Below are 16,583 nucleotides of genomic sequence, written 5' to 3'. Positions count from 1 at the left end.
GCCTAACTCATCTACAGATGCTATTCCTCAAGGAGATGTATCAGGGAGTGGAAGACAGAAAATGAGTTATAGGGTTAGTTTGAAGTGAATAATCTTCTGCAGTTACAATGATACTTTGAGCAGGTCATTTGCCTAAATTTGTGAATAAAAGGTGTTACCATTCAATGCTATGCCATAGATTTGTTTCTTTCATGGAAGCTGTGTTCTTAACATATGTGCATAAAAGGTAGTGTGCTTGATTCACCATTGGGTTATAAGAAATCACTGCAGTGACATCGGCACACAACTGGTGTAATGCAATGGGGAGTCAAACATAATATCACTATATGTTTTAAAGATTCCACAAATTCATATTTTGTAGACTTCATTATTTCATATCAGAGTGATGAAATATTAAGAAATACAATTTTGTGGTTGACAAGTTAATATTGGAAGACTATGCTGTTTGTTATGATAAATGGTTAATGAATGCAGAAAAAGTAAAGTACGGCTGTACCAGCTGGGAATGTAATGTATCTCACTAGCTGCATAATTACTTCTTTTTCATATAGAAATAGAAAGTGTATCAGAAATGGTCTTCAGACTTATTAGTCATATAAATTTCTGATGCATCATGTGGAACAGGCTCTAATGAATTTAAGTGGTGAAAGATTGATTTATCACAAGAGGTAATGCACAAATAAGGTGTGTCGGGAAGGTACATTAACAACACATTCAAACATGTCTAAAGGATATATTTTCTGGCATTAACAGGTAACTAGGAAAAGACAAAGTTTTTCTATGAAGTATAACAAATAAATGAAAAAGTAGATGGAATCCTTTACTTATTAGCTGAGAAGTTGGTGGGGGAAACCTCACTAGTTTGGTTGATTTAGACCGCAAATGCACAAATGTTTTTATGAATTATTTAAACATTTAGGGTATCACAAAGGCAATCCTTCCCTTTCCTCCCACCCCAAAATAATCATTATGCAATAAAATAAATCACGATGCTTGTATATAATGGAGAATGGAAAATTAAATCATCCTTAACCATCTCTAATGGTTTAGCATCCTATTGGCTGTCAAAATGGGCGATTAACTATAAAAAGAGCAGGTCAATATTTTTTGAACAAAATATTTTTCTGCAGGAAAATGTTCATTTTGATTAAATGTTTCCATTTTTCTATTAGAATAATTAACACATTTTTTGTTCTGAATTGACACTTTGACTTAAAATTTCAAATTTGTTTCATTTTGAAACATTTCATTTTGATGGGAAGTGTCAACATTTTTAATTTTGACATTTCAAAATCAAAATTTTATGGAACATTTCATTCTGTGAAAATTTTTGATATTTTGACTTCCCAATTCAGAAAGATTTGGAAATAAAGTGAGTATCTAATAGTATTGTTACTATAGATATATAAAGATAAGGACTATCTATCTAACTACTAGCTTTTGGTCACTGGTTAAATGACTCAACAGATTATTATGTATGGCCGAGTCGGCTGAGGACTGGGTTTTCCCTGTAGTTTCCTGCACAAAATGGCTGGATGCCTGGTTGAACTTGGCCTAAGGATGTTTTTTCAGTACTGACTAATGTGGTGAAAGTTTTTAAAGAATTTGAGAATCAGAAAAACCTATTCCTGAATAGTCAGCTGTGCTGTCCTGGATAGCATTGCAGATAATGATATGTTCAAAGATTGGTGTATTGTGATAAGTCTTGTAGAAAGTAGAGTTTCATTTGGTTTGAACCATACACCTTAAATTAGCTGCAGCACTGGGTAGCAGGAGTCTTGTGAGATTTTGTCAAGTGGTTTAACATGGCAGTAAACCTTGGGCACCATTCTTAATACAGCGATCGCTGCTGATCACTGCATAATTGAATTAAGACAATAGGTGAAGCAGCAGATATGAGACACCACAATCCCTGAGTGCTTTTGTTATAAGGCACATATTAATACCTTACCTTGATACATTGCCTGATGTTATTAACAGTGTATACAGTGAAGAAACCAAGTGTGATCTCCTTAATGTGACCCCAACATTAAAAAGACATTTTCCAGCTCCTGTTAAATGTTCTCAGTGGTGCATGTTTGAGGTATAGATGCAACTTCTGCCATTTGCTTCATATGCATGGTTGCTAGTATCAGGGTGATGGTGCTGATGATTTCTGGTTCATAAACTCTGTTAGAAATAAGACAAACCCTCCACAACCACATCTCTCTCAAGCTGTGAGACAAAGATAGGACATGGTTTGGCTACTTGTCCACATATCAAGGGCAAGATTTATGCCTTTTCCCTCTGCTTATCTGAGAGCAAGTGCATGCTCTCATTTGATTATTAATAAAGCTATCCTGAATACCAGGCACACCAGTAGTAGAGAAGAAATGTCTGCTTGGGAGGGAATAACATAGCTCAATGTGCTGTAATAGCTTTTGGAAGCCAATATCCTTTATAATGATTGAGAGCACCTGAAAACTGGGGCCAAACCTTATTTTGTTTTTTGTTTTCCATTTTACAGATAGAGTAGTATGATTGGTGTTATGTCTCAAGATCCAGTCAGTAGAGCCAGTCTTTTTAAAATTAACTTCAATAAGTTTGTTATTTTGTATTTTGTCATTGGATCAGAATAACATCAACGAGAATAACTGAAGCCCAGATCCACACAGGTAGTTTGGTACCTAAACCCCAGACATAAGTGCCTATCTCCTAGACTTAGGCACCACTATGATCCATGAAACTCTCCTTGGCTGCTGCCTAACCCTGTAAGTGCCTAAACTCACTCAGCACCTTCATTGTTGCTGCAAAAGTCCCCTCAGCACCTAAGTTTCTGGCTCTGAGTATGCACACTGCTGCCTTCCCCTAAAGATCTGAACACCTAGTGCCCATCTAAGCCCCAGTGTGATGCATGAGCAGGGAAATATAGTCACTTCTCCAACTATTTTGCATGTCAGGCCCCAATGCAGTAGGCATACTCATAGGGTTGCCAGGCATCTGGTTTTCAACCGGAATGCCTGGTCGAAAAGGGACCCTGTTGGCTCCGGTCAGCACTGCTGACCGGGCCACTAAAAGTCTAGTCGGAGGCGCAGTGGGGCTAAGGCAGGCTCCTTGCCTCTGTGCGGCTCCTGGAAGCGGCAACGTGGCCCTGTGGCCTCCTCCTGGAACCTGCATCTCACACCCCAACTCCTTACCCCACCTATGAGCCCCCCCTGCATCCCAAACCCCTCATCCCCGGCCCCACCCTGGAGCCCACACCCCCTCCTGCACTGCAACCCCCTGTTCCAGCCCCGGTGAAAGTGAATGAAGGTTGGGAAGAGCGAGGGATGGATGGAGGGGGGGAATGGAGAGAGTGGGGGACATGTTATTGGAGAAGAGGCAGGGCTGGGGCAGGGAAACAGTGTTCGGTTTTGTGTGATTAGAAAGTTGGCAACCGTACATACCCATAGAGCACCTACCCGACTGGATCCCCTTCAAAATTGTAAGGTTTCCATGCCTATGTCCCTTTGTGGATCCGACCCCAAGTGTCTAACACATGCCTCAAGCACTTATTTACAAATGAGGACCCCAGCGCTGCAAAGAGCTGTGCATGGGCAGACTACAGTGTTCACATGGAGTTTATTTAAGGATTGGAACTTTAATCTAGCAACATTTCATTCCTGAGTTCAATCTCCAGCCCAGCTCCAGCTGAAGCTAACTTCCTGATAAGTTGTTGTTGTTTGTAAACAAACAAACAAAAACCCTGTCACACAAAATGTTCCAGATCTCAAAGGCACAACAAGTGTACAGTGAACCTTGTCCTAAACACTCTGTATTGTAACCCCACAGTTGGAATTTTATCAGAAACAGTTCCTTGATTTCTGGGCACCTGATGGAAGGTGTATTGTGTTTTTATAAGCTCTGTAAAACCATTCAGCAATAGGTTTGGTTGAACACATGTTGTCTGAAGAAACACAGACTGATATTTTATTTGGATGCTGTTACTGTTTTGCACCCTATCTGTGGCGAACACATTTACTTTTCCCCTTGATTTGCAGCATTTTGCAGTGAACACAAACGACATGATCATCATTGCTTTCCTAAAAATGCCTTTAAAGATCTGATGTTGAGTGCCTCCTTTGGGAAAGTTAACTGCTGCTAAGTAATACTCTAAGGTCACAGAACATGCTTTTCTTGTTTATTAACAGAAAAAAATGGAATCCGTGGTCCCAGAAAATGCCAAGGGAGTCTTGTTTGACTGGGAATCAGAACTTCTCCATCTATTTTGCATGTCGGGCCCCAATGCAGTAGGCATACCCCTTTCAGTTTATGATACTATGATACTATCTTTTTTGTTTTCACTTTTGGTTTAAGTAATATTATGTCCATAGTCAAAATTTATGTTGTGGCACGAGGAGAAAAATTAAATAAGAAAGAAACATGTTTTTACGATAAAATAGTTTTCCTCAAAGGTGTGTTGTGAGGCTTAATTTATCGGTGTTTAAACATGCATTGAGATCCTCTGATGGAAGGTATTACAGAAGTGCAAAGTGCTAGTATTATTACCAAGCAACTTCTTCTCGTGACTGTTAGGTTTAACTCTGAATACATAGCATCCTCCTGCTCCCGGTGGGTAGAGAGGATTTCTAAATAAATACAGGGGGAGTCTCTTCTCTGCTACAGCCCATTAAAACTGCTCCAGAAACATTAGAACCGTGGAAGTGGAGATGCCCAGGAGAGAATTTCTTCTGGTGCAGAATTTATGCAAGACACCTTATTTTGCCCTGCAAAGCCTCCTCTACAAGACCCTGGATAGGAGTCATGTCAGGGACAGGGAGAGATAACATGTGGGGGTTGGAGGGGTAGGGCCACAAAGTGAGGTAAAAACAACAATAACACTGAGCACTTACATGGCACTATTTGCAGCTATGTGTAGATTCTAGGTGGTGCTGCCACCCAGAGCAGGTAGGGACGAGCTGCCATAACTTTGGCAGTACTAAGTTTTGCTGTAGGGGGCACTTGCCAGCAGCCCTGAATTGAGAGTGCGTAAATGTGGCCAAAATCCATCTTAGCTCCCCAACTCCTGGGGTGAGTTTTATGCTATGTCCCTAAGAGATTGCATATTACGTAGACAGCAGAAGGAGAACACAGCAATAAATAAGAATGAGTGAGAAATCACTATAACAAACCTAAGATCAACGTAGATTTTTTTTTTTAAATAATCTTGCAATATAAAAATCAGAAAAAATAAATGCCACCAGATATTATACTCGCTTTGTCTGTTGTTGATGTGAATGAACTGTCACTTTGGATACAATCTTCCATTAAATAACTGTTACAGTATGCCTGCTATCTATATATTTGAGTAACAATTTTTCAGTTATCTTTACAAAGTATATAGAACCTATTTTTATCCTGAACTTATTCAAGCAAACTCCTTTCACTTTCTTGACAGTTAGTAACGATATTTATCAATTGTATTGAGTAATCTTATGCTTTCTGTTGCAAACGTATTTTTCATAGTCTCCTGAAATCAAAATAGAATCCTCCTACACATCACAGTCTGACTTTCAATGTGTAGATGCTGTAAGCCTCCAAGCAGCATAAATATAGAGGGCTGTCTATCAAGCCACATTCTGCTAAATATAACTTCTTTACTCCCCAGGATATTCGGTTGTCTCCAATCTTTATGTTGTATTATTATTCAGGTGATCATTTTTAATGTTCCCTAATCATTTTGTATTACAATTACTTTCACCTGGATATTATCCAAGTTCTTCCCTTTCGTAGTTACTGTAGTATTGTTTCATGATTGTTTACCTCGTGTAATACATTTCTGTACATACGTAGCTATAATTTGAGCATCTGCTTCCCCCACCTATGCCTCCCTTTGAGTTTTAAATAGCTCAATATGCAGCACTTCTATTTTTAAGTTAATATTATTTGAGCATCTATCCCCAGGGGTCTGGTCAGGATTTTAAGGGCTCATCTGCAGGGGGGAAAAAACACCACCTATTCTCCAACCTGTGGCAAGACACAGGATGAAAATGGTAGGATGGCTGTAAAACTAAAAGCCTTTTAGTATTTAATAATACAGTATATGATGTAGGACAGTGGTGAGGTGCTAGCTAAATGCCCATTTTCCCCCCTATAGGTCTGGCCTGTCTACTCTGCTCTTCAAGAATCTTGTTTATAAGTTTGTTGTAGTTAGCAGTGTTCTGTCTGACTCAGCTCCTCTACATCTGTGTTCTGTCAAGGGTTTCCTGCTGAAAAGCAGCGGAGTGTTGAATTGGGAAATTCTTAGATAATATAGAGCCAGGTAGCAACGTCATTTAGAAATGAACAGGCACAAGCTATTACAAAAGGGGGAATGAAAAATGTCTGCTGCACTGAAATAAAACCTGACTTGTAGTTAATGATCCCAGTCAGAGTGGCCCTTGGCTGTCCTTCATGTGAGCCTTAGCAGACAACAAGTGGCTGCCCTGGAAACTGCCCCTTTTTAAAAACCTTTCAGTTATGAACACAAGTGATTTTTTTTCAAAGTGTTGGATTTCAGCTCTTCAAGTCATCTCATACTAAGACTATCTGGTGTGTGTGTGTGTGGAAGTGGGATTAGACTACATTCTATAATAAGTGTTTTGAAATTGTGCAAAATGGATATGTAAACTCACTGGGGTGCCTTTTAGGAAGGAAGGGACAGAATGGTCCTGATGGTTTGTTGCTGGCACAGGGACAAAGGTGCATTTAAGTTACCTTTACAGCCTCCATATTCTTGTCCTCACTAGCCCTAAGCATAAATAAGAGCCACCTTGGGGCTGCTGTAACTTACATTCTGTCTGCAATGGCTCCTTGCAGGCTGTCATCAGATGGCATTACCTAAACCAAAGTGCTCTTTGATCATGTCTGCTCTCTCCCTTTCCTTACAAGGCTACAAGTGGAGTGGCATAGAGCCATTCCAGGAGCTGCCCATCACCTGGGGAACCTTTTTACACTGGCAGTATTCTTAGGCCAACTTCTGCCCCTCTCTATGGCCCTTTATTCTATCGGAGCTGTGTAAAGGACCTAAGGTACAGTGGAAAATGGGCTTCCAGGAGCTTTATATTTTTTTCTGTGCAGCAGTTGATTTGTGGTGGTTGCAGGGATGCTAGGGGATCCCATCAAAATTGTCACCAGAGGAAATATTCATGAATTCTTCCCTTCCATTTTATTTTGGAGTCGAGTATTATTTAGGTATTTTATAAAAGATCTACCTCCCCTCCGCCCCGACACACACACACACTCACATAGTCTCAATCGCATAAATACAGGGATTGCAGACAAATTAAGAAAAGTTGACAATTTAAATGGGTGTGCATGTGATCATTGGAGAAATATGTGCTAATATTGTGCAATTAGGGTGTGATCCAAAGTCCACTGAGGTCATGGGCAGTTTTCCATTGGTTTCAGTGGGCTTAGGATCAGGCCCATTGGGGCAAATACTGAGAAATTCCTATTAATTCCAGTGTCTAATACTCAACTGATATCTTGAAACATTGGCTGTGTGTTGTTTTGGCTGACTGGTTGTTCTCTTTCTCTCATTACCAGGGGGTATTTTTGAATGTGTGGAATCCGGCCCAATGGGAGCAGAGGAATTGGCCTTCAGATTTGCTGTGAACACAATCAACAGAAACAGAACTCTCCTGCCAAACACCACATTAACATATGACACCCAAAAGATAAATCTCTATGACAGTTTTGAAGCATCCAAGAAAGGTGATGTTTTGCATATTTAAACTTTTATGGCAGCAGCTAAACCTCACTTGGCTCACCTACCTGAATAAATGCCTGTCAGTAAACTATTGAGAAATGATACTGTACAAGGGTAAGGCGTGCACAGCTGACATAAAAGAAAAGCTTTAAAAATTGTCTTTTAAAGGTAACAGTTTGAAAAAAAAATCACATCAGCATTGCTTCCCCATCAAAAGACTATTATTTCCTTATATATTTAAAATCAATTTTGAGATGAGGGTGGTTTTAAGGTATGTCTACACTGCAATTAAAAACTTGCGGCTGGCCTATGCCGGCTGACTCAGGCTGTGGGGCTGTTTAATTGCAGTGTTGACTTCTGGGCTTGGACTGTAGCCCAACTTCTGGGACCCTCCCACTTCACCTAGAGCCCAGGTTCCTGCCTGAGCCCTGAAGTTTGCAGTGCAATTAAACATCCCCACAGACTGAACCCCCTGAGCCTGAGTCAGCTGGCATGGGCCAGCCAGGGGTGTCTAATAGCAGTGTAGACATACCCTCAGAGACTAGCAACCTTGGAAACTGAGTGGCCTCTTTGGGCCCAGTCCAGCAAGAAACTCAACTCTTGGTGAAGTCAGTGAAAGTTGAGTGTGCTCAGCACCTCGCAGGACTGGGACCTTCATGCTGTGGCTTATTGTGCCACCCTGTCTCCCAATAGCTGGTGCACCTATTTAACAGAACGTGATGCTTCAAGCTTTCCCTGTGCACCTAAAGTGTGTGTTTTATATGTAATGTTACAAACTGATTCAATTGGTTCCACAAACCAAAGTTTATTTGAGGCCGCTACAGGTATGTCTACACTACAATTGGAAGTGAGTCTCTCAACCTGGCTCAACCGCAGCATGGATGTTGCAGCATTGGTGGATACTCAGACTAGCGACCTGAACTCAGGTCTGGTCTATACTACCCGCCTGAATCGGCGGGTAGAAATCGACCTCTCGGGGATCGATTTATCGCATCCCGTCGGGACGCGACAATCGATCCCCGAATCGGCGCTCTAACTCCACCAGCGGAGGTGGTAGTAAGCGCTGCCGACAAAAAGCGGCAGAAGTCGATTTTGCTGCCGTCCTCACAACGGGGTAAGTAGGCTGCGATACGTCGAATTCAGCTATGCTATTCACGTAGCTGAATTTGCGTATCTTAAATCGACTCCCCGCTGTAGTGTAGATGTACCCTCAGACTCACTTGGGCATTAGCTCAATCCTCTCTTGATGACACAATGTCCACACTGCTATTTTGGGCCCGCTAACACAAGTCTGTTTACCTGGACTGTGAGGCTTTTTCCCAATTGCAGTGTATACCCTAGATGAATCACAATGGGGTAAACACATGCTGCACTGAGATTCCAGTTGCTGCTTCCAGTATATGTTAAAATTAGAGACAGAGAACCAAACCCTTTGATTTAGGCTGTTCAGAATCTAAAGTTCTGAATTTTGTGATAGTATGTCATTTGTAACTAATAACTTCTTCCTGTGCACTTAGGCTCCAATTCAATTCCAAGCATTTAATCACATTTTTAAGTTCATTCCTTTTTGGCAAAGCATCTAAGCACATGCTTAAGTCTCCTTAAAGTCAATGGGACATAAACACAGGTTTATAAATTAAGGGATGGACTGCTGTATCAGGACCTCTGAAATTTGCTTAAAAGTAAATGGATTGTTTTTTAATTAAAACTGATTCCCATGATTGTGAATCCTGTGTAGTTTCAGACCTTGCTGCTGTACTTTCTGTATCTTTTTATTGTGATCCCTCATACATACTGTAAGACTGTAGTATGGTATCATACATAGTAATGTAAAACAGAGAAGTCCTGCTGTGTTCTGAGATTCGTCTTTGTGGGCTTCTATTCCTAAAACACTCAGGTGTTTGATTCAAGCTTGTGTTAGCTCACGTTCTATGCAAAAGCATTTTTTTCTGCATCAGAGCAGAAATTACAGTTTTTTGATTGTTAGCAACATAGTCAGAATGGTAGAAAGATCACAGGTGCAGTGGTCAGATTATCCGATTTTATCAGAGGTTTCTTGTCTAATGCAAAGGGTGATGTGAGGAAATTAATCGCGCGATTAATCGCACTGCTAAACAATAATAGAATACCATTTATTTAAATATTTCTGGATTTTTTCTACATTTTCAAATATATTGATTTCAATTACAATACAAATACAAAGTGCACAGTGCTCACTTTATATTTATTTTTGATTACAAGTATTTGCACTGTATAAAAACCAAAAGAAATAGTATTTTTCAATTCACCTAATACAAGTACTGTAGTGCAATCTCTTTATCATGAAAATTGAACTTACAAATGTAGAATTATGTACAAAAAAAAGCATGGAAGCATTTCCTCTGGAATGGTGGCTGAAGCATGAAGGGGCATAATATATAATACATTTCAATTGGTATTCTATTGTTTAACAATGCAATTACAACTGCTATTAATCGTGATTAATTTTTTTGCATTAATTGCATGAGTTAACTGCAATTAATTGACAGCCCTAAAATAAATTGTACCAAATGCATGTACAGAGCAAAATGTACATTTTATTTAACACCCCCTTTAAAATATGTTATGGGCCAGAGTGTGGCCCAGCCTTACATGGCTGAGCAGGGGGAACAAGACGCTTTCTGACAGAGTCTCCCTGGACTGCCACTCCAGATACTAGATTAGAGTAGGCTCAGAGGGGTTGCTGCTCCCTCCCCACTCTCAGAAAACAGGTGGTTCTCATGGAGTGGGTGCCCATTCACCAGCCAGTCCTATTGAACTAGCAGGTGGTTGGGGCCTGGGAAATAACTTTCTATGGGCAAGGGTCTATAGTGGAATACTCTACCTCCTCATTCCCCCCAGGAAGCAAGGAGGGAACAGGAAAGAAAATGTAATTTTCTGAGTCTTAATTATTTTCCTAGATCAGCACAGTAATTCGTGTTCCTTACATGGGCTATGCCCAAAGACACTGTCTATCCTGTTATTCTTATGCTGCAATTCACAGACCCATAGAGGTATATTTATATGTCCCTTTTGTACTTCAAAATGAGAGAGTACATCTTTATTTGCAGTTAACTAGACTGTATTAAACTCTGTGTAAAATCTTTCAGCTCTGATAGTTCATGGCTTCATGAATCCAAAGTACTTTCACACATTTGACAACCACTTTTGTGCTGAAAGGTCTTTTAGTCAGGAATCAAAGGCTAAAGGTTAGCATAAAATGGTGTACTTAGTATGATGGCTGAAAAGCAGGTTTTTAACAACTGGGTTTATGCATTTGACTAGTTACATGGTTCATGATTATGCCCATTAGTGAGCAACCAGACATCACATCAAAAATACAGTCTGTTTACTTAATCACACAGCCTCTTGGAGTCGACTGCAGATGAGAGATTAATGAGTTTTTAAAGGTACCATACAGAAGAGTAACCCCAGGGAAGATCACAATATTCCCAAGATGTTTGAATAAAGAATTATGCAAATGTAATCCAAATCTCCCTCAATACATTAGAAAAAAATGGTATGCTTCTTATAGAAAAGTGCTGTATTAAATCACGTGCAAAACGATCACACTCTCAAAATCTCAGAAGCAGGAAAAAAAAAAAAAGCTACCAGATGGCTTTTCAATGGGCTATCACTGTTGTTAAAGAGCCCATCTACTGGCATTTGCATAAAGCTTGTGGACTACACGTAGGAAGGACAATATTAGTAGAAATTGGAGTGCAATGCTGAATTACTTTTATAGCAAAATGTAGTCACTTAGGCCCCAGTCCTGCACTCACAGCCATGTGGGTTGGTTTCTGTGCCTACATAAAACCACATTTAAGTCATTGGTGCTCTGCAGGGTGTTCTTGCCCTGTTCTCAGTACACAATCAGGAACTTGGTAGTATCTCCATCATTTAAGCACATGAGAATGATTAATTTTAAATTAGTGAAAAGAGTGATGAGATATGTATATTTCTACTGCTTGCTTCATCGGTGGTCAGCAGTATTGACTTTGTTACAATATTAATCATTCATATCTCATGTAAATGCCTTTATCCTGGCAGAGATCTTTTTCTGACCATATAACTTAACTGCCCAATACTATTTTAAAAGAACAAACCTGTTCTATTGCAGCAATGGGAATATTTTCAAATATTCTGTCAGGATGTGTGTAATAATTTACATTGATTTAATTCTTTAATGAATACCAATACTTAAAAGTTTTGACTAAATGTAGCCATGTGCTGTATGCATTCTAAGTATGGTTCTTTATCAAATTACAGTAAAAATTGAAGATATAATTCAACTTGGTCATTATTTAAAGGAAAGGTCTCAGTGCAAATGAAAGTGTTAACATTGAATAGGAAGGGGCTACCTCAGAAAATAAGTTTATATTTCACAAAGTGCCATTTAGTTAATGTGAATAGTACAATACTTTCTGGCACATTCTCTCCTCTCATAATTGACAGACTTCTGTCTCCTCTTCAGCCTGTGATCAGCTGTCCCTTGGGGTGGCAGCCATCTTTGGACCTTCCCACAGCTCTTCAGCTAATGCCGTGCAATCCATCTGCAACGCCCTGGGTGTTCCACATATACAGACTCGCTGGAAACATCAAGTTTCTGACAACAAGGACTCATTCTATGTCAGCCTCTACCCAGATTTCTCTTCTCTCAGTCGTGCCATCCTTGACCTTGTGCAGTTTTTCAAGTGGAAAACCGTCACTGTTGTTTATGATGACAGCACTGGTAAGGCTAACCCATGGGACTATGTGCAGATCTATTCATGTGTGTGCTTTGCTTGCTAATTATTGTTTTTTTATTATTTTTAAATGATCAGTAGTAGTTTTAACTGAAGCACAGGTAATTCTGTTTAAAATGATGTGTAACATGTAACATAGTTTTGCGTACGTTTATGCTGCATGTGTATGTTTTATATCCACAGATATATTATTGAATGTGCATAGTTCATATGCGCAAGTATACGTACACCTTTTTTATTTATATATGAATCTAAAAGTAATAGGTACATCTTATATTGTTCAGATAAGCATCTAAAGATCCAGATATTTATCCAAACCTATCACAAACATCTTTGATTAAGAAATTGGGCTGAAAATATCATGAAAACAGACTTTCTTGCAGGGGTCAGATCGCCCGAGGGGAGTGTGCAGGGAAGATGGCGGGTGTGAAGTGGAGGGTCAGATGCCCTATTGTGTTTCTTGGGTTTGGCTGATCTTTGGGAGATCTCAGATGCCCTCAGGGCTCTGCGTGGCATCTTGGATTGACTCCTTCTTCTTGATTAAGGGGCCGGGAAATGAGCAAGAACTCTCCCAAGCTCAAATCTTATATTGTTCAGATAAGCATCTAAAGATCCAGGTGGTATCAAACTGAACAAACTCATAGTAGTTTGTGTAGATTTCCTTAATATAATCCTCCCTCTCCTTTTTTTATATGCTTTGAGTAGTGAAATAGTTAATATTTTAAATGTTGACATTGTTATCATAGGACATCTGAGTTAGTCCCAGTTCATATCTCTTTGAACTATTGTTTCACATTCTACTGACATCACTGCATCAATTACACTTGGTCCATGTTTTCAAATCTGTCTCTGCAATCATAATATCTAGAGGCTGTTTTAAAAACAAGCAAACAAGATTAAGTTCTGAAGAATAGGAAGGCAGCTTGAAAGAGGTGCTGCTATATGATACCAGTGAGTGCCTGCTGAATCCCAGCCCTGCTCACTGGTTTCAGGTAGGTAGGAAACATACCACAACGACTATTTTGGTTTCAATTGTGGATAGGGCTGCGTAAAGCCTGCAGTCTCTAAGATTTGCAAAAGAAACCTTGCAACTTGGCACCTAGGAGCTGAAAGCAAATGAACCTTGAAGGCACATTTTTATAGCTAAATTCAGATTTGCTGATTCAGATTTGATAACATCAAACCTCAAACCTTCAATGGGGAATTCCCAATAGCTTGCCCTGTTATAGCCCTCCACATCCTCCAGGCTGTTCTGACAGGAACCATTATCCTCAAAACAAACCATGGGAACTTCCTTCTTATTTTAGGCCTCATCTAGTAAGTGGGGGTTACTACCAAGGCTTGTTGAGAGGAGGAGATAACTGTTGGGAGTGATGGAAGGAAACCAGTTCTCAAATGAGGTATGCTAGCTTCATGGCTGGGTAATCAATTTTGTCTCAGGTTTTCTGAATTGTTGAGACATTTTGACCATTTCAATACTTTTTTTTTTTTCCAAAATATTTTTGAGTAAAAAAAAATTGTCAAAACTGACTTTCCCAAAAAATGTTTTGGTTTCCATGGATTGGCATTTTCCACTGGAAAAAATGTCATTGAAAATATCTTGGCCAGTTCTAATACTCTTGTAAAGAATTTTGTATGGTGATTGTGTAGTTGACACAGCTTGGACATGCAAGATAAATGAGGATGAAGATTGTCTTGCATCTGCTGTGTAATATACATACAGCATTTTGCTTACAAAATGGTTATTTTAAATATCTATATGAAAAGTTAATCTGAGTTCATTTACATATTTTTTACTATGTGGTTAGACTCCTTTTAAAATAACTATGAATGGGAAACCAGTATGTGTATTAAAATTATTTTTGAATCAATTTCTAAAGATCCTATGAACCTTCACAATCTCAGCTGAGAACTTTCAGTCCCAGTATCTCTGCCTTGCAAAGCTGCTCACGCCAAAAAGAAACCAGTAGTTGTAAAAAGTAAACTTTTAATCTTTTCATGGTTTTGGCTGTAAGTAAATTTAAAGTCTACACTTTAAAAAACTGTCAGCATCTCTTTGTTGAAAGCTGCTCCCTCCGATACTTCAAAGACTTTAAATCCAAGGGCATGCTGCTGGGAAGTCCACAGCATCTTCTGCTTTTTGAAGTGCTTATGGGAGCAACTTTTTTCTAAAAGAAACTCTGTCTTAAAAACTGGACTTTAAAACTTAAAGCAAGGCTGTAAACAGGTTAAAAAAAATTTGTTAAAGAAGGTAATTAATCTTGATCAAGAGGGGCTCAACTCAATTCATAGGTACTTCTAATGTAAAAATTGATTGGTGGAAGCTGGGGCCGAAACGTCCAGTGACAGTTTAAACTGACCCTGGAAGATTCAGTATCATAATGACTCTTTGACCATGAAGGATTTTGATTAATTCCAAATCCATTCAAATGAATGAAGGAAATAAAAACAAAATTAGAATTTGTGTTCTTGTAGGTACCTCTAAATCTCCTAACATAGGGAGGAGACACCCAAAATGTGGGAATCAATGTGCACTCTTATTTCCCTTTCTTTGTTTCTCTGTGTTTACTCCTTCCCCTTCACCTCTCTCTAAGAGCTATTTAGGATTGATAGCCGGTAATGCCTACTCACTTTCATGATATAGTCCTCTACTAATGGATTTTCTCCTTCTAAATGGACATTTCCCAAATGGACACTTTTCATGGGAATAGCAATAATATGCTCTAGCAGTTATGTGGCATCGTATTTTTCTTGTTAAAATGGATGGTTCATTTATTATTTTTTTGATAGATTTACGTTTATGTAGTCCTATTACCTCTGTATTTACATGAAAACTGCTGAAATGAGGAGTCCTATTAAGAAAAAAAGGTGGGGGCAATTGGGGAGAATATATGTAAAAGATTTCAAGAGTTTTCAAAGGATAAGTCTCCAAAAAAAGCCAGGACTCAGGGAGAGGGAGGGTCAGGGAGAAGGGGGAGAAGCTCAGTGGATTTTCCCAGTGCAGACTTATCTACTGTGGTTCCCAAAACAAATGGCCATAAAGGCAGAGCAATTCCTAAGGTGAGGTTAGCCCTGCTCCACTCCTATAAAATCCCTACCAGGGATCAAATCGCCTCTGCCCTTTTCCTCATATGATGGGTGTGGGCTTAATCAAGGCTCTCCATCAAACATTGAAACCAGTCTAGCCAGTGCCCATGTCTGTCAATGCAACTCTGCCTCACCACTGCCTCAGTTAACCTGTGTTAGACACCTGCCACACAAATATCAGAACTACAAAACTCTGTCCCTAGCCCTGTCCTATGTTTTCTGTGGAAGGCAAAATCCAGATACCTGTAGCTACCAATTTGCAAAGTTGTAAAGAACTTTCTTAAAAGGTCATTGGGCAAATCTCTGAGGAAAAAGGGAAATCTAGCAATAAGAAAAACAACAAAGAAACAATCCATGGGAAGGCTGGGTTGTGGGGGAGGAAATGGGAGGCATGGAGGCAAAAAAAGTAGATGCACGAATGGTGGCCAATGTCCAGGTGAAGCAAATTTCTTTCTCCTGTGTGTGTGTGTGTGTGTAAAGGGGGTGTTATGAAGCCAATGAAATGACCCCTGGCCCACAAATGGGCCAATCAGATTATGAGGGTGGGAATTAAGGTCTCTCAAACTCTGTCCACATGCAAAGCTGCTGAGGTGTGAAGAGAGGGTGCTGTCAGGAGGCACTGCCACTCCTCCCCATGCCAGTTAGGATCCATGCTAACTCCCAGCAAGTGCAGTGTGTAACAAGTGAGGAGGATAAGCAGTATGGTGGGATATTCATTTCAGATATGTACACACCATAGTGGTACAGTTGGGGTGCGGGTTGAATGTACAAAAATAGGGAAGATAAAGATTGAAGGTAGTGAATTATTCTTGGCTCACTTCATTATTATGAAGAGATTAATTTTCAGCTAAAATCTAAGGGCTTTATCTTGCAAAGTGCTCTGTCTCTAATATTAGAAAACAATTAAGCATTCACTTAAGCTCCTTTAAAGTGCACTGCTGGGTCTGGGCTAGAGTGCTCTGCATCTTTCAGGCATGAGCTCTTAATGAGTAGAAGGTTGTAGCTGGGCAGATTATAGAAGGGAG

General features: G+C 39.7%; 1 protein-coding gene across 7 annotated transcripts in view; it reads left to right on the top strand.

The window, feature by feature from the left end:
* Positions 1–16,583, top strand: part of GRIK2 (glutamate ionotropic receptor kainate type subunit 2) — a 581,178-nt gene that overhangs the window by 172,578 nt on the left and 392,017 nt on the right. For all 7 annotated transcript variants that reach the window (XM_034765974.1, XM_034765977.1, XM_034765972.1 and 4 more), the window contains 2 exons: positions 7,546–7,713; positions 12,201–12,458. In XM_034765974.1, the coding sequence (XP_034621865.1) occupies positions 7,546–7,713; positions 12,201–12,458 (426 nt within the window). The remainder of the gene's footprint in view (positions 1–7,545; positions 7,714–12,200; positions 12,459–16,583) is intronic.

The sequence above is a fragment of the Trachemys scripta genome, chromosome 3 (genome assembly GCF_013100865.1).
Source record: "Trachemys scripta elegans isolate TJP31775 chromosome 3, CAS_Tse_1.0, whole genome shotgun sequence".
Taxonomy (NCBI): domain Eukaryota; kingdom Metazoa; phylum Chordata; order Testudines; family Emydidae; genus Trachemys; species Trachemys scripta.
The sequence above is the reverse complement of the archived record's forward strand: the minus strand, read 5'-3'. Positions and strand labels throughout refer to the sequence as shown.